General features: G+C 39.2%; 1 protein-coding gene across 1 annotated transcript in view; it reads right to left on the bottom strand.

Moving 5' to 3' along the window:
- TANC1 (tetratricopeptide repeat, ankyrin repeat and coiled-coil containing 1) overlaps window positions 1-25075 on the bottom strand; it is a 271214-nt gene that overhangs the window by 67064 nt on the left and 179075 nt on the right. Inside the window, exons 7-10 of the mRNA XM_036743222.1 lie at window positions 23330-23590; window positions 7126-7251; window positions 3942-4223; window positions 2834-2985 (exon numbers count right to left, since the gene is read on the bottom strand). Of these exons, the coding sequence (XP_036599117.1) occupies window positions 2834-2985; window positions 3942-4223; window positions 7126-7251; window positions 23330-23590 (821 nt within the window). The remainder of the gene's footprint in view (window positions 1-2833; window positions 2986-3941; window positions 4224-7125; window positions 7252-23329; window positions 23591-25075) is intronic.

Here is a 25075-nt window from a genome sequence, read left to right as displayed (position 1 = left end):
AGAGCTGGTTTGTTACTGCTCTCAAAAAGAGAGTTAGGAAATGAGTAGCCAACAAGAACATAGTTCATACACTAACGTCTCTACTTTCCTCTAAAAGAAGAATAGGTGACTAATTTCAAGTTTTCCAAGTACAGAGACTCGAACAGCACAGCTGACTAACAGTGCAGAGAAATTAAGACCAGTAAACTGTGTGAGGAATGAATGACAATGAAGCTTTAAAGGAGGTATTTTGAAGCAGCTCAAGCTGTGCATCTAAGGCTTTCTATCTGTATGACCTCAAACTAACTTCCCTGGGCCTGGGTGTCTTTTTCTGTTAAATGAGGGGGCTGGATGAAATGGCCTCTAAGACCCCTTTCAACTCTAGACCTATGATCCTGGGAAACCCTAGATGTAGATACAGGTAGAAGAATGGTACTGTACCTGGTCATAAGGCAAGGAGTGTTTGTTACCTTTGTCATAATGAACTTTCTTTTCTTTTTTTTTCCAAATAGATTATACATGTGTAGTCATGCAAAACATATCTGTAATAGTCATGTTGTAAAAGAAAACATAGACAAAAAAAACTCAAGAAAAATAAAGATGGGGGCAGCTAGGTGGTAAACTAAGTACAGCACCGGCTCTGGACTCAGGAGGACCTGAGCCTCAGATACTTGACACTTACCAGCTATGTGGCCCTGGGCAAATCACTGAACTCTGATTGCCTTGCCAAAAAATAAAAAATAAAAAGGTACTTATTCCTATGCTCCCTAGTGTTTTTAATAGGAATGGGTGCTGTATTTTGTCAAATGTTTTGTCTGCATCTATTGTGATAATATGATTTCTTTCATTATTGATATGATCGATTACGCTGATAGTTTTCCTAATATTGAACCAGCCCTGCAGTCCTGGTATGAGCCCTGACTGGTCACAGTGTATCATCCGCATGAGTTACTGTAATCTCTTTGCTGATTTTTATTTTATTTAAAGTTTTTGCATCAATCTCCATTAGGGAAATTGGTCTCTAATTTTCTTTCTCTGTTTGGCTGTTCCTGGTGTAGGTATCAGCATCATATTTGTGTCATAAAAGGAATTTGGTAGGACTTCTTCTTCATGTAGTTTTCCAAATAGTTTATATAGTATTGGAATTAACTGTCCTTTAGGTGTTTGGTAGAATTCACTTGTAAATCTGTCTGACCCTGGGGCTTTCTTCTTAGGGAATTCACTAATGGCTTGCTCAATTTCTTTTTAAAAAAGGGGTTAAATTTTTTATTTCCTCTTCTGCTGATCTGGGCAATTTATATTTTTGTAAACATTCATCCATTTCACTTAGATTATCAGACTTACTGGCATACAGTCTGGGGCGTTTTTATTTCACTTGGCCTTAACAACCTCATGTGGTAGGCAGGGTATGTATTACTTACTATCTCTATTATCAAGGTAAAAGAACCAGGTGACAGAGATGGTAAGTGACATTTTCAAGGTTAACACAGTTAGGGACAGAAATAGGTTTCATCTCAGGTCTTTGGATTCTAAGCCTGGTAGTCTTGACAGTAGAAGAAGAAATACAGCACCTAACTATGGGTTTGAGATCCTTTTTTCAAGGGTAATTTATAACCATTCCTATCATACTGTTTTCCAACAAATCAGTCATCAACACACAGCAGCACAAAGTTCTGTCTTCACTGGAAAGAAGACAAGCAATAAAGCACACATCTCTCTATGGTGTACTTAGTAGCCAAGGCAGCCTGTGCTGGGGGCAGTCTCTCCTCTTTCAATCTGACAACGCTGTTCCCGCACAAACCCACTGACTTCACTGGTCAGAAGCAGCAGGACCTTCAGCTTTAGAGGAGACAGGCCATGGGCTGCTCAGTTGAGCTACTGGGACTCGGGGGCAAGTGGAGCAGACCACTACCTCTATAGGCTTCTTCTCCATCTCTGCCCCACCTTTGGGGACCCATAACTTCATTACCTCATGCCATGAAAGTCACTAAGAAAAACTCAAGCAATTAGCTGAAAGCAAGAGCAGTAGCAAGGATTAGGAATAAAAAGGCAACCTCGTACCAATGACAGATGTTAAAGCAGAAGAAAAATGTCACCAAAAGACCTTAATGACCATAAATTTAGAAAGGAAAAGTCAGCCAACCCTCCTTTACAACATCCTGACAAACATCCAATAGAAAGTTACTGAGAGCCAAGGTCTTGGGGGAATGAAGCCTTGGTCAGAAGAATTCTCAATCAAGTAAAAGCTCTCAGAAGCATATACCCTTTAGACATTTTTAAAGTTCAGTTTAAATTTAAAATTAAACTCACAACAAAGGCATATTAGTGACTCTCATTAGCAACTTCTGTTTCCCTTTTAGACCCTTAATCTGATATCCAATCAACACAGGCAGATGTCTGCTGACCTACCTCATAGGGTTGCTGTAAGGAACAAATGTAAAGGGCTTTGCAAACCTTAAATGTCAACTATTATTATCAAAATCATTAGATATTTGTTACTGTCAACACATTTCATTACACTTCTTAAACTTTACTAAAACTCATCTTTTCTGAACAAGATTTTTTTTTAATGTTTCTTCTTCCAGCCTATTTGGAAAACATATGACACTTCAGAGTTTACAAAAAGTTTTCCCCACAATAACCGATGGAGGTTTGGTGGTACAAGTAAAAGAATTCCCATTTTACAAGTGAAAGCTCCATTTTACAAATGGAGCTCAGAGAAGTTTCTTATTAGATGTCACAGAATTAGACATAGGAAATAAATCTGGTCTTTTAACACAATCTTTTGCTTGTCTCACAATACCATTTAGCTGGCAGTCCCAAATCTACTCTGTCAAACACAAAAGCCCATTACCTTAGAAGCAAGGTATCTCAAGGCACCATCTACTGGTCTCTGATGCTCAGGAGTACTAGGACAACTTGGGGCTTTCACAGCACTGGGAGCACCTGTGGAAGCATTGGGTGAGAACAATGGAGTGAAAGGAAGATCCTGGCAGGGATCAGAACCTGTGGAAGAACAAATAAAACCAGGATCCCATTAAAAAAATATTTTCCAGTATCTATGTCAGCATCATAGTTTAAGAAAACTAGTTCTCTCCAATCAGTTCACTCCTTGATTAATTCTTACCATTTCCTTAAGAAGCAGATACTTTTTTCCATCATATTTTAAATGTAATTGGCTTACTATGTTTAAGAAGCAACAGGTGTTAAAAATTATATTCTTCCTAATCACTAAAAAGGTTTCAAGATTCTAAGAATGTCACATCCTAAAGGACATATACATGGGCGTGCATTTAGATGGTTTATTGAGGTTCCAATTTAATCTTCGTGATCTTGATGGATATACAAGGGGACCTTCAACACCTATGACCAGGGGATCTGGGAACCTTAAGAACCCCTGCATTGGGTTGGTCTGCTGAACTGGGAAACCCTAAACCTTTAGATTTTAATAAGCAATGATGAGCCAGCCTTCCCAAACACCCCACTCCCCAAGAGCTCTCAATACAGGTTCTCTGAACAATTCCATGTCCTTCCCCCTTTAACACTACAGCTGTCCGTGCATCAAAAGGGAGATGCCTCCATCCTACCAGTACTGGAAGGAACCTGTGTTCAGAGAGCAGGGCAGTGGCCATAGTGCCACTCACCCCCTTGTACTCCTTCCCTGGTCCAGCAAAACAGCAGCACTGGGAAAGGAGCCAAATAAGAGATGGAGGGGGCCAACACAAAGAGGACAGACTTCCTCCTCCTGTGTTCCATCCAGGCATTTGATGTAATAAATAGTGTTAAACCAGAATTTTCCTGTACGATCAAAAACTTCAATTAAATTTTTTTTTGTTTTAATGTAGCAGCTGGAACAACTTGAGAAACATTGATAATTTATGTTTACCACAACAGCAATATCCTGAATTTCATTTCATATTAATAAAATAACAAACTAGGCAACTAATTAAAGATGAGCATACTTTTAGGAGATGAACTGGGACTGTTTGAAGCAATCTGTCTCATGCGGCTCCCATGGCAGCTAAGTGCCACCAACTTAGAAATAATTGCAGTCTTCCCAAATCCCACATTTCCAACAACGACTGCTCCCCTATTTTCTGCCAACTCTGTATTCTTCAAGTTTTCTTCTATCAGTTGAAAGAGCCAATCTCTTCCAATGAACACAGAGTCTGTTGTTATGCTTGGCACTTCAAACAACAGTGGCTTCAACAAAATGTCTTGTGGCTTGTAAGGGACAAACCGTGCTAGAAGGAAGAACAGTATAATTAGAAGAAACTCCATGGTTTTGTGCAATAAAATTCTATTAACAGCATCATTTCAAAGATAATCCTTTGAACATAGCATAAAAAGTTTCAGTGTCTGCTCAGGATAACACGAAATAATTCAAAAGAGATTCTTGGTCCTTACATTTAAATGACTTAGACCTAGGAAAATTTCACAAGTTAACTACAACCTAATAACTCCAGTCCAGCAATAATGCATTTATTTGGCATTTTTCTGAAGGGTGGGAGGGAATGATGGGAGGAAGACTGGTCTCCTATCTTGCCCAAGCTGGAAATGCAGTAGCCACTCATGGCATGATCCTGACCCACACAGAAGCTTAGATCTGCTGTTTCCAACCTAGGTCAATTAGGGCTTACCATATTGGTGCAAGATTTGATGTCTGTACTGGCATCAACTTTAGTCCTATTTACTACAGCTCACAACTCCTAACCTAAGCAATTCGCCATCCTCAGCCTCCCCAAATAGCAAGGACTTCAGGTGTACAGTACGATGCCCAGTTTATCTGGCAGTATCAAGGAAGCAACTAATAACTGAAGGCCTGATAGGTACAGTGGACCACAGTATCTTTTTGTGTGCGATATACTTGACTATAGCCAAAACACAGAAGGCATTCAGTTGATAGTTAATTCACCAATAGTACCAGAAAATTAACAAAACTGAATTAGAATCCCTAGGTTGAAGATATTTAAGGTCTAAAACACCTGCAAAGTGTAAGGACCAAGTTGAGTCACTCTGTCTTCTAGCCAGATTTTCCAAATTATTCAAGATCATTCCTCTGAAAACTACAAAATGTTCAAAACAAATTTTAAAACTATTTTGAAAAGAAATCTTTCTGAAATTAATGGCATGCTTCCATACTTTACACACAAAAAAAGTTAACCTTTTCTAAATGGCTCAGTGTTATCACCATGAAGATTAATCATTGCTTCCCACTATTACCCGGAGATGCCCTCAGGGAGAATTCAGGTGTGTAGGTCTACCAACCCTTACGGTCAGTTCTCTGTTCTCAATGCCTCCAGTAGGATTCCCCATACACCCCTCCAACCTTCTGGCCAAAAAAACCCCAAACAAAAAAAAAACCCTAAGATAAGCTAATTAATCCAATAATATTATTTCATAAAACGATAAGTCTGGTTGAAAGCCTGAGACTGGTTCTCCACCTCTCCTGGGGAAAAAAAGTTACTTGGACTTTCTGAAAAGCCACTTTCCAGGCTCCTCCAGTGGTCCCAATTTACCTCGGGATCCTTTTGAGCCTCTCGAACAGAACTCCTGCATACATACAGTGGGCAGTTAATAAACATTTGTAGATTGGAAGCCTGACCACCAAAAAAGTGTCACGCTACTGTTTCAATAAAACAACAATAACAAGAACAAAAATGACAGGTCAGCCCTGAGGACTCTTTTAAATGACTGGGTGGAGAACCAACCCATCAACAAGTATTTAAGCCCCTACCCAAAATCAGGCCCAGTGCAGCTGAGGACGGCAAACATATTTTAACAGTCCTTGCCCTCAAGCTTACTATTCTATTGGGGAGATTAAGAGGTCAATATTTAGGGTAAGGAAAATATATCTCAAAGAAAAAATGACTTTGAAAACTTTGTCCAGAAAAAAAATTCTTTAAAATCATTTTTTTTAGGCTCAGATCTCCACAGATCTTAAATACTGGTCTATGTTTCAAACTTAAGATTATACCACTCCTATAGTCAGGATGAACTGATCTTTCTTTTCAACGGAATCAAGGCTCAACTTAAATGATTTATAAATTTTCTGGGGCAATACAACAGGCTTTGCTAAAAGTATTTTTTAAAAGGGGTGAGGGGAATGACAATTTATCTAATGATGGTGAACAGTTCATCCTCAAGAACAATTGTTATAAAAATCTTTACAAGAATCTAAGTGATTCCTTTCTAAGGAAGGATAGAATAGCCACTAGGCTTGGACTCTCAGCAATTATACACCACAAGCTAAATGGATTTGTTCTGTGAAGTTTGGATTCAGTCGAAGGGCTGCACTTGAGGACCTACGGTGCCACATGGGGCCTCAAGGCTGCAGGTTCCCCACCCCTGTACTAGAGTGATATAATAACTTTAAAGATTCTTTAGTTACCCATATATCTGTTTTGATACAGGCAAAAATATATCATGTGGAATCTACAAATGTAATTTCTTATTATGCTGATTTTCCTTTGGTCCTTCAAACCTAAGATTTTGAGTCACTCAGAACGGGGGGAGGGACATACAACCACCCAGAAGGTTTAACGATTATTATACAAATGGTTACACCATGGGTAGTTTGGTTTACCCTGAAACTATATTTAATGAATGTCTTTTACAACCACCATGAGTAAGTAAACAGTAAGCAATGTTTTCCCCTGGGCAAGGATGGCAATAGAACTGCTTCATCTTTGTTGGCTAAAATACCTAATGCCCTATTAGGTAAGGCTGCTGACATCCACAATTCCAAGTTACTGGTTAGATGAACTAAAACAAATAAACTGATAGGTGGCCAAGGCAAACTCACAGAACCAAAGTAAACTCAATACACTGTGCTGGTAGGAAAAAAAAGTTAAATTCATAGTTGTCAGTGCTTTTAAAATCTGAAGAGAACATGGGTCACTTCACAGTGCATCACTGCAGAATGCTTATTTTTCAACTCCATAACAATACTGAACACTTCAATAAAATCTTTCACTTCCAATGACTTTGCCTACACTTTTATTAATTTAAACACATACATCTTAAGCTGCATTTAAAAAAAAAAACAGTTAATTAACTGAACACTGACAATTACACAAGTGTTCAATAAATGTGTTGAACAAATGAGTCATGTCCATTACAAAAGAGACATTCAACGCAAAATACCTTTAATTTCTTGCTGTGCCCGACCTCCTGCAGTATTGTGCCATGGTAATCTAATTGAGGTTCGAAGGGGAGCATTTCTCTGTCCATCTAAGTAGCTCAAATCTTCCAACTTGGTTGAGCTTGTTGCTGTATTATCGAAATTAAATGCATTCTCTTTAAAAACATATTACAATAACATACCAAAAAAATATTCCCCCACCTTATACTGGGTACAATTGAACACGGTTAGCCAAGTTCTCCCTAAGCGGCAAGAGAAAAAGACAAAAGCTCACACTATTTTCTTAATAACTAGCCTGGCAATTATTTACTACTCAGTAAAAGTCTGACACTCAAGAGAAAAACACACAAGCAAGGCATCTAGACTTCCTGTTTACCCTAGTGGGTCTACCTGCAGTTGGTAGGACACCCAATCCTGAAATCAGACAGGTAGCTACTGTGCTTAAAATTTCAAGGTATCCATAATGATAATAACCACCCTCCTCAGTGAGAGGGGGTCCCTTAAGAGTCTTTCTTAAAAGTCGACCTATTCGTAACACTCTAAGCTTTTAAAGTAAAAAAAGTTTCATTTTTATTGATGCTTTTTTTTACAGCATTGTTATTTCTCTATAACTATCCCTCCCCCAGCTTCCTTTTATTTTTATAATATATTCTTATTCTGAACTTAACACCAAATAAAACTGACATTTCTAAACATGTAGTCAAATGGAAAAAGAGGATCGTACGTAAAACTGCAGATCTCTATATTATAATACAGCTTGCTTTTCTTTTTAAGTATAGAGTAAATTCAAATTTTAGCTTTTAAAGCTCTCCTGCTTGTTTGTGTTTCTTTCTGAATCTCCTTTTGCTCTCTTCTCTACATCTTAAAAAACCTTTAAAAAATTTTTCTGAAAAAAAAAACATTTGTCACATTCAATATTTAGTAGGTCAACAAGTCAGGCTAACAAGCATTTCTTAAGCATCTACTATGTTCTAAATACTGGGGTAGCAAAATAAGGGTAAAAAAACCAAAAGAACAAAAACAAGATCAGCAATAGAGATCTATAGGAAGAGAAACCAAACACCCGTATTCCACTCAATCTGATTTAAACATATATTTATATATGTGCACAATACACCCAACACAAAGAAACTGTTAATTTTCATTGAAATTGGGAAACATACAGCGAAAGTTTTTGTTTTAAAAATCTGAGTGATTTATTTACAAATCCTATGCCATGGTGAAAAAAATAAAAATGAAATTAACATAATTGGGCTTATGGGTTTCCTCAACCACAATAAAAAGTGCTAGTGGCCTCAGACAAATGGATTTCTGTCAAACTGATATAATGAGCACATGCTACTGCTACATTCAAGGGTATATCTCACTCTGCCATGGCAAATTACTGGCTAGGCAAATTCTGATTCTAGCTAAGTCCCCTCAATGCTAGCAGGCAGTATGCAGGGATGAAAATCCCAAGGCCCTGGGCTTCTATGGATTAGTCACAATCACCAGCAGAGCTGGATGACGAGGGGGAATCATTCTAGCCACCACACTTTCCTTGCTTTAAAAAAAATTCAGGCCATGAGAGAATGCCTCAATTACCTCATTTGCCCTTGGTTGGCATCACTCCTTGTTCTCACTTCCCTGTTATCCAGGCTCACATTCCCCTTGCGTTATTCTCCATATGGTAAGCATAAATTTTCACTAATCACTTTCCCCACACCACGAGAATCTATTCTTCTGGGAGCCTGTGGTTAACCACCTCAGACTGGTGAAGGCAACTTCGTCCTACTGTACATTTTTTACTTCAGTGCTCTTTTAAAAACATAACATTGCTGGTGGTAGGAACTACTGGGTTGTTTAAGCAAAAAAAAAATTGAGAGTATCCTCAAAATGCTTTATTTTAGAAACATGAACATTTTAAAATGTTGCCATCGTCCTATGCAGAAAGTACATATTCAGTCAGAGTAATGAGACTGAAATATAAAGGGGCAATGTGGTAGAGCAGCAAGAACGCTAAATTAAGACCTGGTTTTGAATCCCAGGTCTGATATTTCTTACCTGTATGACCTTGAGCAAGCCAGTTAACTTCTCCAGGCCTCAGTTTCCTCCTTATGTAAAAAAGAGTGAGTTGGACTAGATGGTCTCTGAGATTCCTTCAGCTCTAACGCAGAGGATCCTGACATCTTATAAATGCTAGCACGGTGGGATGACCCTAACAACTATGGGGATCAGGGAGTTCCTCCCTCAAAATTTGGCTGTCTATACCCATTCTTCTTCCCTTCCTTTCTGTTTCTGAAGAAAAGGAGGCTATCCTTCCAGCAGAGACTGATCACGGCAGTACTCGTCTCACTCGTTAGAAAGTCTTTGCTCCAGTCTTTCCCTCTACACCAATTCCACTCTTTTCTGCTTTGAAACATTCAAAAGTCTTTTGTGAATTTAAAAAACAAAACCTCTCTCTCTTCTTTTTTTACTGTCAATTTTTTAAAATGGAGGCCATTCTACTAGTGACCTCCATTCCCTCACCTCTTGCAGCTCATTTTTTAATGTATTTATTTATTTTTAGTTTATAACATTCAGTTCCACAAACTTTTGAGTTCCAAATTTTCTCCCCCTCCTTCCCATTCCCCCTCCCCAAGACAGCATGCAATCTAATATAGGCTCTACACATACATTCACTTTAGTCATGTTGCAAAGAAAAATTACAACCAATGGAATGAACCACGAGAAAGAAGAAACGAAACAAAACAAAACAAAAAAGAGAGAGAGAGCAAATAGTATGCTTCGATCTGCATTCAGACTCTGTAATTCTTTCTCTGGATGTGAATAGCATTTTCCATCATGAGCCTTTTGGAGTTATCTTAGAACCTTGCATTGTTGAGAAGACCCAAGTCTATCAAAGTTAGTCATCACACAATATGACTGTAATTGTGTACAATGTTCTCTTGGTTCTGCTCCCCTCATTCAGCATCAGTTCATATATGTCTTTCCATGTTTTTCTGAAGTCTGCCTGCTCATCACTTCTTATAGCACAATAGTATTCCATTACATTCATATATCACAACTCGTTCAGCCATTCCCCAACTGATGGGCATCCCCTCAATTTCCAGTTTTTTGCCACCATAAAAGAGTTGCTATAAATATTTTTGTACATGTGGATTCTTTTCCCATTTGTATGATCTCTTTGGGATACAGGCCCAGAAGCAGTATTGCAGGGTCAAAGGTATTGACATTTTTATAGCCCTTTGGCCATAGTTCCAAAATGTTCTCCAAAACGGTTGGATCAGTTCACAAACTCCACCAACAATGCATTAGTGTTCCAATTTTCCCACATCTTCTCCAGCATTTATAATTTAGCATTTATAATTTTCCTGTTTTGTCAGGTTAGCCAATCTGACAGGTTTGATGTGGTACCTAAGAGTTGTTTTGATTTGCATTTCTCTAATCAATAGTGATTTAGAGCATTTTTTCATGACTGTAGATATCTTTAAGTTCTTCCTCTGAAAATGCCTGTTCATATCCTTTGACCATTTATCAGTTGGGGAATGACTTGTGTTCTTATAAATTTAACCCAATTCTCTATGTATTTTAGAAAGGAGGCCTTTATCAGAGACACTGGTTGTAAAAATTCTTTCCCAGCTTTCTGCTTCCCTCCTAATCTTGGTTGTGTTGGCCTTGTTTGTGCAAAAACTTTTCAATTTAATGTAATCAAAATTATCCATTGTGTAGTTCATAATGTTCTCTCTTATTTAGTCACAAATTCTTCTGTTGTCCTTAAGTCTGACAGGTAAACTATTCCTTGCTCTCCCAGTTTGTTTATAGTATCAGCCTTTATATCAAAACTGTGTACCTATTTTGGACTTTATTTTGGTATATGGTGTAAGATACTGGTCTATGCCCAGTTTCTGCCATACCGTTTTCCAGTTTTCCTGGCAGTTTCTGTCGAATAGTGAGTTCTTATCCCAGAAGCTGGACTCTTTGGGTTTATCAAATAGTAGATTACTATAGTCGTTAACTACTGTGTCTTATGCACCGAACCTATTCCACTGATCTACCACTGTATTTCTTGGCCAGTACCAAGTAGTTTTGATGATTGCTGTTTTATTATACAATTTAAGATCTAGTATGGCAAGTCCACCTTCCCTAGCATTTCTTTTCATTAACCCCCTTGATATACTGGACCTTTTGTTCTTACAGATAAATTTTGTTATTATTTTTTCTAGCTCTATAAAATAATTTTTGGTAGTTTGATTGGTACAGCACCAAAAAAATAAATTAATTTAGGTAGAATTGTCATTTTTATTATATTAGCTTGGCCTACCCATAAGCAACTGATGTTTTTCCAATTATTTAGATCTGACTTTATTTGTGTGAAGAGTGTTTTCTAATTGTGTTCATATAGTTCCTGGGTTTGTTTTGGCAGGCAGACTCCCAAATATTTTATAATGTCTACAGTAATTTTAAATGGAATTATTCTTTCTATCTCTTGCTGTTGGGCTTTGTTAATAATACATTGCAGCTCATTTTTTTAGTCTCTAGTAATCTAGTTTCCATACCACTACCCTATGGAAAGGACTCTCAGAAGGTTGTCAGTGGCCTATCATTTACCAAATCCAGTGTCCTTTTCTAAATCCTCACCATCCATAGGCCCCTCATAGTATCTGACAGGGTGGACAATGCCTTTCTGCTCCTTTTGGTGCTCTCCCTGCTCTCCTTGTTGTCTAGCCATTCCTTCTCTTTCATCTCATTAATATGGCTATTTCCCAAGAATCTGTCCTAAGACTTCATACCCTTTTCCTTGGTGGTAGACAGACAGATGGGTAAATAGATGAATGGATAGATAGACAGACAGAAAGACAGACAGACAGATACACGGAGACAAACCCACAAAAAGAATATTTATCAAGCACTCGCTACGTGCCAGGCACTGTGCTAAGCTCTGAGGAGACCAATACAATCAACCAAGAAAGTCCCTGACCTCAAGGGGCTTACAGTCTAATGGGACGAGTAAGTACATAAAGGGGTGGGAAGTGGCACCTCAGAGAAGACATCCGCAGTGGCATGGTGAAGAGACATCAAGGGAAGAACCAAGAAGGCTTGAGCCAAGGAATATAAGGCAAAAGTTCACCACCCATTAGAGTCTGAGGACCAGAGGTGAAGGATTCTGGGGGAGGTAGAGAAGGAAGGTGGCCAGAGGCAGAAGAGATGACTTCATCTGTTCCTTACAACTATCACCTCTATGAGGATAACTCTCAAACTGCATCATCAATGCTAAACCTGAATTTTAACTACCTCTCAAGTATCTCCATTTAAATGTTCTGCCAGCACCTCAAGCTGAACATTATTTAAAATGGATTTCATTACTTTCCCCTTAAAGCTGCTCCTCTTCCTGACTTCCCTATTTCTGTTAATGGCATCATCATTCTCCCACCAAGGTTACACAGACACTAAGTTAACAGTCTTGGCAGTGAGTATCTCCACAATGGGAGTTCTGAGACCAGTGAAATTGCAGGGCCTGCCCCCTTCCCCAAAAGTAAGCTACTATTATTATAAGATGGAAAAGAAGCTGTTAGATATGGTTAAGAGAAATTGTTTAGAAATCCTATATATTGCTGTTTGTGACCTAAGCAGAGTATGTATTAGGTATATTTCATCTCACAGTAGTACACAATGAACTGAAGTGGGGAACGATGAGGCAGAGAAACCAATCAGAAACCCTCTGTAAAAGCGGGGGGGGGGGGAGAGGGGGACCACACACACACACACACACACACACACACACACACACACACAACCTGTATCAGATTGCTCGTCGTTGTGTGGAGCGGGAGAGGTAAGGGAGAGGGAGAAAAACTCAGAACTCAAAATCTTATAAAAAGTGAATGTTAAAAATTATCTTTACATGTAATTGGAAAAAATAAAATACTATTTACATTTAGAAAAAGAAAGAAAGGACACTGGGGAAAACTGATGGTTAAAAACTGAGGGGAGAGAGGGGAAGGGCCCTAAACTAAGATAGCAGCTGTGTGGAGGTGACAAAGTGATACATCTGAGAGGTGTTCTGAATTGACAAGACTCGGCAACAGACTAGATACGTAGGGTGAATGAGAATCAAGGGTGACATTATTTCAGACCAAAATAAAAGTCATCTCTGATGCATCCCTTTCCCTCACATCCAATCTGGTGCCAAGTATCAACTCCCTCTTCCTAATTCCCCATTCTTGCCTTTGTCACCTCCTCTCCATGCACACAAGCACCACCCGGCCCAGGCTCTCATCTTCTCTTCACTCAGCTACCATAATAAACTGCAAGCTGGTCTCCTTTGTCTCCAGTCTCACCCTTCACCAATTTACTTAAAGCAGGAGCCACAGACCCGTGCTTTCAATAGTGTAATGATTATCCAGTGAGGAATCTCCAGCTACTACAACAGGCTGGCACCTCTTCTGCAACGTATTTTGTCAGAAAGTAGCTTCTGGTTTCATGCAGGCAGGATGTGTCCAGGGCAGAACTAGACCCAAGCCTTGATTCCTGAGGCCAACTCTCTCTCCACTACACCAGCATGCCTCTCATCTGCATCCATGCTTAAATATATGTGGCATTTTATGATTCAATGGATTTTATATACATTTCCTCATTTAATCTTCACAGTAGCCCTGTTAAGGTAGATTGAACAAGCAGCATTTGTTATCCTGACTTAAAAGATGAGACAATTAAGGCCTACCCATGATCACCAGCTAATAATGAGAGTTAGGACACTAATAACCCAGGTCTTCTTTCCCCATATGTGTATGTGTGTGAATGTGATATAATCTATATAAGAGGCAGCTTATTTGGTGCAGGGTAAAGCCCTGGACCTGGAGTCAAGAAGACCTGAGTTCAAATTCAGCCTCAGACACTTACTAGATGTGTGACCCTGGGCAAATCACTTAACCTCCGTTTGCCTCAGTTTCCTCAAATGTAAAATGGGGATAATAACAACATCTACTTTACAGGGTTGCTTTAAGGATCAAATGAGATCATATTTTTAAAGCACTTAGCACAGTACCCGGTATACAGTAGGTGCTATATTCACACACACCTCCCCCCACATCATATATGTACACTGTTACATTACAAGTATATTACATATAATTTTTATATATGCATATATATATATACACATTTATAGGTTTACATTTGTTGTGAATGTGTACATATATATATGTATACATGCACAAACACGCACGCACACACACACACACATACACACTCTTCTCTCTCTCACACATACTACATAAACACATTTGCCCCCAACTGAACTCATACCTTACTTATTCACTAACTACAGTGTTGTTTTAAAGCTACATTGTCTCCCTTCAGTCATAGTGGATAAACAACCTCATATAGCTCCCCAAAATCTCTACAACAAAGCAAATTCTGAATATTTTCAGGCACTCCTAATCTACTTCACCAGGATGTACTGAAGGATTGGTAAATCTTAAAACATTATATAAATACGAGTAATTATCCTCTTCTTCCTCCTTCCTATAAATGCCTGCCTGAGCTAATGCACTCCCATTACAACCAGCACCCTGGACCAGAGCTTGGCTCTTAATACACCATATAGGCTCATATATAACAGGGAAAAGTTAAGGATGGAAGCTAAGAGAAGCAGCAGTAGTCAAAAGCCTATGCTAACCACTCTGCTAACTTGCCGGCAATTTAAAATGCTTCTTCATCTCAAGCCATGAGAACAGAAATACTTATAATGTCTCCTTTCTCTTTTTCACTTATCTGAAACCTTTTTATTCCAGTGAATAATTTAACACTCATCTTTAAATTTTCTGGTATTAGTAGATGACTTTAAAATGAAACTATAAAGAATATGACAATTAAATAAACTCTACTTGTAAAAGAAGATAACTCTATACTGAAATGTCCTAAAAAGAACACCTAACTTGGGAGTCAGGGGGTTTAGATTCAAGACCTTATTCTACAATCTACTAGCTGCATCATCCTAGGTAGAAATCACAACTCCCATATCCCTTTCTGAGATCTCTAATCAGGAGGCCCAAGGTGCTTACAATCTAACGAGAAAAATGATTATGGTGTTGAGGAGGTAGAGAAGAACCAGGAGCAATGGGAATTTATACTACGAAAACATTCTGAGAGAAGTGGGCTGCCATGAAAGGTGGCCAATTGCACATTTCTGAAGGTCTTTAGGGAAAGGCTGGATGACCACTTGTCTTCAAATGAGGGGTGAACTAAAGTCTCTTTAACAGTGAAATTCTGTGTTAAACCTCTCTTAACCTCAATTTCTATAAAATAAAGATGATAATTCTCATATTCCCTACCTCACAGTGTTACCAAGAGGATCATATTACGTAGTATATGGAAAGTGATTTGCAAACCTTTAAGTGCTATATATCAGATATCACTATTGTCAATAATAAAATTACTGGACAAAAAGCATTTATTCAACATTTCCTATACGCCAGGCGCTGTGCTTAAGCTCTGAGGATAAAAAGAAACGGGGGTGGGGGGAAAAACATAGTCCCTGCACTTACGATGCTCACACTCTAATGCAGTAGATAACGTATCTACAACTAGGTGCATGTAAGTAAGATATATACAGTGTAAATGAGAAGAAATCTCAAAGGGAAGACTCTAGCAATTGAGGAGACCAGGCAAGAACTCCCCAAAAAGGTGAGACTTAAGCTGACCCTTGAAGGAGGCCAGGAACTCAAGTCCACAAGCATTCATTAAACTCCTACTTTGTGCCAGGCATTGTGCTAGACACAAAAACGAGGAGAGGGAAAGGGAGGGGAGGAGGAAGGAAAAGAAAAGAAAAAAACAAAACAAGGGGAAAAAGCAAAAAAACAGTTCTTGTTCCCAAGGAGCTTATAGTCCAATGGGGAAAACTATGATAAGTGTTGGTACTGAGGAGACAGGAAAGACAGTGTTGGCAGAGTCACCAGTATATACAAGGGCACCATCAGGTGCAGACATTTGAGAGATGACTGTCAAAAACAGAGAAAAGGAATTTGCAATCTGAATACCTTTTGTATTCACTATTTTTAGAAACTGACTCACTCCTCTAGCCTCAAAGTAGCAAATGAGAAAATCTTCTCTGCAGCTCTATTTGATTCTCTCATCCAAAGTAACTCAGAGCCAGTCCAAATGTAGTATTACTCATCTGGAGTCAGCAGCTTCTTGCTAGTTCAGCTTTTAAAGAGGCTTGCATAGTTGTTTAGAAATCTGCCTGAAGAGAAGTGATAGATCACAGAGTCACAGATGTAGAGCTGAGGGCCTTAGAGGTCACCTAGCCAAGGAGATAACTTGGGGCCTGTGGATATTCTTTGGGTGTCCTTGAGCTTTGATGTGGAAAAAAAAATAGCACCCTCATTTTCACTAACCTCTAACTGAAACTTAGCATTTACTTCAGTAATGAATGTGGGCAACAAACATTCTAATAAAGGGTCTGTGGGCTTGCCAGACTGCCAAACAGGGCATGATACAAAAAAAAAAAATTAAGAAACTCTTCGCGCCCCCCCCCCCCCCCCGCCCACAATCTAGCCTAACCCTTCTGTTTTACAGAGAAGGACATGGAGGCCCAGAGACATTAAGTTACATTGTCTTCGAAGTATGTCTCACCCACCCAATGACACTGTGTGGCCAGGTGAGCACTTCAAGGAAAATCCTGCTGAACACTGTGTAAAGCTGGGATAGGGAGAGAGAGGATAGCATTTTGCTGGTGTGTCAGAAGTTCAGACTCTCTTTAATTATTTAGTATTAACTAGATCACCACAGTATGCAAAACACTGCTCAAGAAAGAGGAAGATCCACCTAACACATAAAAGAAGTGGCTTCTGGCTGCAATCAATCCACTGATAACTCTCCTTGACGATGAACTCTATTGCATCTTTTCAGCACTCAATATATCTCACAATATCTGGGACAAGTCCCATTTTCCAGAGGGCTCAGGAAAGAGTTACACTGGAAGGAGAAGAAAAAGGACTTCAGCAAATCCAAGCAAATCGAAACATCTGCTGAAACCGTAAGTAGTGGATCAACCCTACCATCAAAGGCAAATGCCAATAGTCTCCACTACAATTACTAGTTCGAGTTTCAAGAAAATTGGATGGTAATTATTTGAGTTTGTGGGTTTCCTGCACAATGAAATTCAGTCTCCTATGACCCACTTAAGAATATTTCAAGACAACAAAAAAGTGGTTAAATATAATAGAATCCCATTATGCAAGATTACGAAATGTTGGGGGGGTGGGGGGCCTGGGGCTTTGAGATAGATATCTATAGTATACATAAGAGGCTGACATTTTGAAAATCAGTCAATAAGCATTTATTGGGCACCTACTATACACCAGGCACTTTGCTAATTTCTGGGATATAAAAGTGATATGATAAAGATATACTAATGACATAATAACATGATATAAATAAGATCTATATAAAAGAAACATGTGTGTATGATAATGCTCACAGAACACTGCATTTAACCAAATTCAAACAGTTCTCCTGTTCTAACAAATACTTAAAAGAACAAAAGTTTCTTCTAAATGAAAATCATTCCAAACCCTAACTTAAACCTTGTTATTCCTATTCAAGATGTTTTGTAGTAAACTGAAGTTTAGACACTGCGTAATATCCAAATGACTTTATTATTATAACAAGATTTAACCTGTAATGTCGTACTACAGTAATGAGAGATGACTGTTCAGAAGGGGATGCCTAGTGGCTCTATTTCTTTGGCATAGGTTCAGGGAAGGGAGAAATATTGGGCAGAAAGGCAGAAGAATGACAGCCTGGAATGGGGGAGGGGAGGAGGGATTAGGATCAAGATCAGGAAGCACTTCTGTACACAAAATGTCATCTAGTTTAGATATTCACTTGGATTAATCTGAAAATGCAAAGGATCCTGGGAGAGAGAGATCCACTCACTTAACAATTAAGCATCTATCATGCCTTGCACAATGCATTGGGAATGATAAATAACACATGGTGCTTGTACTCAAACAATCTGTGAATTAGTAGGGATGATGAAACATATAGATGAAAATAAATTAGAATATAACAATGTAAGAAAAGTGTGAGATTACTTGGGGAAGAAACAAACAACTCACATCCAGACAGTACCTTAATATTTACAAAGGGATTTCATCTCAGTGACACTGTACAAGTATTATTATCCCTGTTTCACAGATGGGCAAACAGAAAAATCAAGTGACTTATTTAGCATAATATATATAGTAAATGTAAGAGCTGGAATTAAAACCCACATCTTTCCTGACTCCTATCTTTCTCCCCCTTTCCAAAGGAAAATCCGCATAGCTCAGTTTGAGGTAAAGGTATCAGAGGATATTGGCATTGGAACTAAGTCCTTCAGCAGGTAGAAAGGAAGAAGAGACATCTTAGGTATGAGGAACAGCACAGACATAAACGTGTGAGGGGTGGCAGGTAATTGCAGCTGGGTTGGAGCAAAGAAAATGTGCAATGATATGATGTAAGTCTGGGAAGGAAGGTAAATTGTAGCAAGAGTCTGTGTGCCCTGGACACCAGGCTAAGGAGAACAGATTTTCTCTGATGGGAACGAGTGAGTGATGTAAGGGTCTGGGGCAGAAAAGTGATGTTAGCAGACCTACGCATTAGGGCAAATTACCTGGCAGCAGTTTTTTTTTTTTTTTGAAAGGAATAAAAGGGAAGGAAATCAGAGGTGGAAATACCTGTTAGGAAACTATTGCCACAGTCCAGGCAAGAGGTAATGAGGGCTTGAATTAGAGCAATGGCCGTGGGAACAAGAAGGAGGAAGCAAATCCGAGAAATACTGCAAACAGGTACAAAAGGACATGGCAAATGATTGGATATGAGGAAGAAGAAGCTATACAATCACTGGGAGAGCTGATTGGTTTTTTATCTTCATACCCCCAGGGCATGTGCTCTTTACTTAATCAACTGTTGAGTTAAATTACAAAATAACTTCCAAGTTTCTATCACGAGAGAGAAAGAACAGTTGCATTTGGGACTCCCAAGTCAGGAAGCAGAACTCACTTGAGGGGCGGAAATGATGACAGTTTTAGACACACTGAATCTGAAGTGCCTCTCAGTCAGTCACTCACACACTAGCCTTCAAAGCAGGACCAAGAGTTTGCTTTCCTACAAACACCCAACTAAGAACAAGGGCCATGGAAGGAAGAGTAGTTTTGACTGGGGGGACAATGGAAATGTCTCTTCAGATAAAAGGGTACTTCTCAGCACGGCAGGCCTGACTAGGCCACCAGTGTGGAATTTTGGACAGAGTGGGTAACAAGAAGGAACAAGGAGTCATCTGTGGGGGGGTGAGCAGAGAGATGGATATAAAAAGCAAGCAAGGAAGACACTAGAAACAGGGGTGGGGAACCTGCAGTGGCTTTTTAGGTCCCTGGGTTCGGCCTTTAGACTGAGTCCAAGTTTTACAGAACAAATCCTTTTCTTAAGGGGTTTTGTTCTATGAAGGATGGATTCAGTAAAAGGGATGCACTTGAGGACTTGGAGACCACATGTGGCCTTAGGTCACAGGTTCCCCACCCTTGAGTCAAACTTCACTTACTTGGTAGTTTTACCCATGGTTGTGGTTATAGCAGGGGGAATCAAAGAATCATAGAGCCAAAAAGGCACTGAGGATCGACTTTGTTGTTATTGTTCAGTTGTTTCAGTTATGCCTGATTCTTCATGACCCCATTTGGGGTTTTCTTGACAAAGATACTGGAGTGGTTGGCCATTTCCTTCTCCAGCTCATTTTATAGATGAGAAAACTGAGGCCAGATTTGAACTCAGAAAGGTGTGTCTTCCTGAGCCTAGGCCCAGCGCTCCATCCACTGCACTACCTAGCTGCCCAGAGGATCAACTAGTCTCACTCTATAACCTTCCCCTTTATTATTTTAAGCAGATCAGGGAATGGAGACCCAGAAAGGGTAGGAAATTTACAGTCACCTGTAAAAGGCAGCAATGCAACCTCAGAACTACATTTTCTAACTCTTAGTCTAGTGCCCTTTCCACTAAATCATTCCTCTTGAGAACCAGTTCCAACTTTGGGACACATGCCATAAGTTGCTGATGTCATGTTATAGTTTATAACTAACTTACTCTCTCAATATGATACCCAGCAGGTTCCATGGTTCCTTATTACACAACATTTAGTTTACCATAGATACCCAACACTGCATTATACATCTAACCCATTAATAAACACATAAAATTATAGTACTCGCTTCCCCCCCTTCCCAACTCAGGATATGTTTTTAGTTTTTCAGTGATGGTAAACTAGGAAAAAATGAACAAATCCATTAGGCTAATTTGCCCCTGCTTAGTCCCTGGCTTAGTCTTCATGCCACAGGAGGTCTAACTCAAGAGTGAATGTGATGAGGCTAATGAACAAGCATAGCGGAAAACTGGGAAGCTAAGCTCCATAATCACAGCAGTGTACTGGAAAATCTTGGCTCACATGCATCGTCGATTCAGATGGCAGGGGACTGGAGAGGAAAACACCATGCAGAAAACAGTCCCCAAATAGGGCTTTTTTTCTGTCTCAAAATTAACGTCCTAATGGATTTTCAGTTTTAAAAACAGCTTAAGTTGAACATAACTTTGCCTTCTGCTGGATTTAACGGAGAGATGAAATTCTATTCTACACTAACGCAAATGAACCAGTCAATCAACAGAAACAGGTAAAGAGTGTCTGAAAACCAGGGTTAAATCTATCGGGGTTAATGGGGAAAAAAATGAAAGCACCATGGAATAATCATGACTCAGTACTCATTACACTCTTCAGTGTTTTTCCCTGGCAGTACTAACTTGTGGTAGGATGAGAATCTTTTCTGGAATGGAGCCATTGTCTGCCAATTGGAAGTGAATTAAAGGAGGCATTTTGGAGGTTCTTTTATTCAGGCTATTTATCTGTTACTAGAGAGTTAGAATACGCAACACACCACCACCACTCATAGACACACACACAAACACACACACCCCACCATCACCAATGACAACAACAAATATTTACCATAGAACTAGGCTACCACTATGAAATATGGGTCAATACTAAAGGTTTATTGTTGTTTTTATTTTTATTGCTGTTGTCCCTGACCTATCATTTCATTAGAGTATAGAACTCCTGGTGAATAAACACCTTCTACCAATGTGGCTTATCAGATGCTCCGTAACCTGAAGTTTTAAGACAGTTTCCTGGGACACTAAGAGTTTAAGTGACTTGCCCAGGGTCACATAGCCTGTACGTCAGAAGGCGGAACTTGAACCTGGGCCCTCCTAACTCTACAACTGGCTCTCTCTTTCCTATGCCCCTCTGCTCTGACCAATACTGTTAAATCCTATGGTAAAGTCATTTAGGGTTTCTTTGGTACAGAAACTTCTTCTAGAATTCATGGGAAGGCTTACATGAAATGATACCTCATGAAGTAAGCAGAACCAGAAAAACAACATCCACAAAGACGACACCAGTGTAAACAGAAAGAACAAGAGAACAAAACTGAATGCAGTGTAATTATGATGAACAAGCTCAGTGGCAGAAGAAGGAAGGAATTGAGGAATCTCCCTCTTTCTGTTGAAAAGATGTTGGGGGTGGAGGTGGTGCACACACTGTCAAGCAAGGTCAATGTTGGTTAGTTTTTCTGAACTTTAAAAAAACAATCTTTGTAACAAGGGAAGGAGGCTCTCTCCAGCTGGGATATATCTGCAAATGAGTATGATATAAAAAGGAAAAGGCACAATAAAACTTCAAAAAAAATCTTCCACACTTACAGAGCATCAACCACTCTGTAATCTGTGGTCTTAGAGAGACAGTGGCCTTAGAGGTTACTTAAGCGATGTGCTCATGATCCCATCACTACTGGGTCAGAGGCAAGACTTTAAACAGGTCTTCCTCACTCCAAACCCAGCAACCTGTCCACTAAATCTCCCTTCCTCTTACAGCTAATTCAAGAAAAGTATCAACTACAAAGAAAAAAATAAAATAAAACCTTAGCAGATCCCTTTGCTAACACACTGGAGAACACGAAACATAGAAATTCACCAGATTAAGCTACAAATAATGGCCAAGATGTAGTTTTCTTTTCTTTTTTTTCCTTCTCCCAACACTAAGACATACAATCTTATCTCTACTTTTTTCACCCTCTGGCTGGCGAACATTAATAGCTAAAGGCAATCTTTATTACCCCTCCACCTAATGCAAGCTACAATCCTCTTGTCAACACATCTGTTTAAAGAAAGGTCTGAGTTATATGTTCCAGTTACAAAGTATTCCATTTCTAATGACCTGAGTTTCCAATCTTGATGCTGACTGTAGTTGTATTACCTAGAAATCTAAGCTCACCCAGACAAAGGCCCTGCCTCTCCCACTCGTCAACTCTGTGACCTTGGATAAAGCAGGTCACCCCTCTAGGCCTCTGGTACCTCCTGTATAAAATTAGAAGGTCAGACTGGATGACCAAAACCCATTTGGGTTTTTACCGTCTATGGTATTGGCTGAAAACAATATTTAATGCAATTGTTGTAACGACACTTAATTTCCTTTTATGAGGTAATCTAAACCAAAGGATGGTAAAAAAACCCAAGAAAATGGTTTCATTTATTATCGATCATGGGCTCACTGATCTAGAGCTGAAAGGAACCTCAAGGGTCCACCGTGTCCAGCTCTCTTATTTTACAGGTGAGGAAACTGAGGCCCAAAGACCTTAACTTGCCCGAGGTCACAAAGGTAGTTGTGAATTCATGTCCTCTATTACTCTTTCCACTACACAAAATTACACCACACACTCTCACAGGTTCAGACTATACTTACTGTCCATCACGTTTAGAGTGAAAGTCCCAAATATTCATTTGTGAAGGGACTATTCTTGTCCCATAATCTCTACTCTATCTTACCAGACTGTACACACTTAAAACCACTGAATGTGAAATCTGGAAGACGATCTTAGGAAAACTGTAATCCAACTCCCTCATTAATAGGTGACCATTTCACCACAAAGTTGAAATAATTTTCTAAAGGTCATATAGGTCAAAAGTAGCAGAACCAAACTCAGAACCTAGGCTCACTGACTATGGCTCTCCTTAAGACGACATCCTTCTTCAATAGTGAATGAAACAAAAACACAAAATCTTCAAAGTCAAGGATATTCATTACCCTTCACCTCCCTTCACAAAAACAGAAACATCCTCATTTTGGAGGCAAAACCTTACCTGCAACTGAGTTAGGCCGTGGCATGATTAGGGAGCTAGAGTTCTGTGTATATGGAACAGGACCATCTCCAACAGATCCTTCTGCTTTGGGCAGACTCTCTGTTGATCCAGTTGTCTCCTCTTCTGCCACCGGGGAACAATTGTCTGTCCTCCGATCATGAAGGATTCCTTGCTGGACTCCAATTCTTAAGCTTCCATCTTTACTCCATTCCAAACTGGAGCCACTCCGGTCATCATTCTCAGATGAACTCGTAATTGTGGCTGAACAAGAAAGACCAAAATACTTAGAAGGAGGCATAACATACTTGTGGCTGTTTTGAGATTTAAACATAAGATGAACTTTTCACTATCAACAGAAAGCTTTCTGGTGCAAACAGATTTTATCAAAGTAGATTTCACACAATATGTTTTGTTAAATTAGAAGAATGCTACTTATGAGGGGAAAATAAAGTAATAAATCACTCCATGGAGAAGGAAAGAGTCAGACACGAAGACAATGAAAAAAAGCTGTTTGAAAGCATCTGAGAGATACTGTAGATCTACGTAATTTGGATATGATAATGAATCTATTTCTTTATAACAAGGCGTAACCTGTTCTCAAAGGAGTGTCTCTCATAAAATTCCTCTGAACCAGGACATTTTCTCTCCAAACTAATCTCTGTTGCGGTGGTAGTGGTTTGTTGATTTGTTGAGGTTTTGTCTTGGGTGCGGGGGCAGGGAGGGAAGGAGAAATAAGATAAAATGAATCACCAACATGCAAAAACAGTTAATAAAAGCAAAGAATCAAGTGGGGAATTTGATTGCTCAAATAAACTTTACAAGGTCTTTTAGGAAGGACTGTCTACAGCAGACATATTTTTTCAGGGATTAGGAATGGAAAATATTTACATAATGAGTGGGTAAGGTTGACTGGATGAAATACAAAGCATTCTGTGAATTTAGAACTTCGAAAACCTCTATTGTTTTTCCTATAGCTTAAATTTTAAGTTTTTTTTAACATAATAATAAGGAAGTGATTAAAAGACAGGAGAAATATCCATCTGCCAGAGCTTCTAACATGACACCATTGGTTCAAAACCTTCTGGACCAATGCTCCTTTGTACACTGAAAGTCAACACAAAGTCACCAGACCATGCACTACAGCACAACTGCATAAACACTGCCTTTCAATTATTCTCTAGCAGTTTCCAGCATTCTAACAGCTTCTGCTACGTTTAACATTTCAAGTTTATGGAAAGCAAGGACTGTACCCACCACTTTCCTTGTATCTCAAATACTACCTAGTAAAGTCCTTAGCACAATGGTGAGGATGAACATGAACCCAGTACACCAGGACAGGATTATTTTATACACTGTATTTTTAAGTGTTAAAAGCTAATGCAAATAAAGAAAATGAAGTACAACATGTCACTTGATAATTAAAAAACAGGGAGAGATTTTAACCTTATTTACACAACACTTTAGGCAGCCAGGTCGCACAGTGGATAGAGTGCCAGGTCTAGACTCAGAAAGACTTGAGTTCAAATGTGACCTCAGATGATTACTAGCTATATGACCCTGAACAAGCCACTTGTTTGCCTCAGTTTCCCCATCTATAAAATAAGCTAGAGAAGGAAATGGCAAACCACTGCAGTATCTTTGCCAAGAAAACCCCAAAAGGAGTCACAAAAAATTAGACACAACTGAAAAATGACAAAGCCAGAACAAACACAACATTTCAGAGCTTTAAATGACCTGGGACAACCA

Source organism: Trichosurus vulpecula, chromosome 2 (assembly GCF_011100635.1).
Source record: "Trichosurus vulpecula isolate mTriVul1 chromosome 2, mTriVul1.pri, whole genome shotgun sequence".
Classification (NCBI taxonomy): Eukaryota; Metazoa; Chordata; class Mammalia; order Diprotodontia; family Phalangeridae; genus Trichosurus; species Trichosurus vulpecula.
The sequence above is the reverse complement of the archived record's forward strand: the minus strand, read 5'-3'. Positions and strand labels throughout refer to the sequence as shown.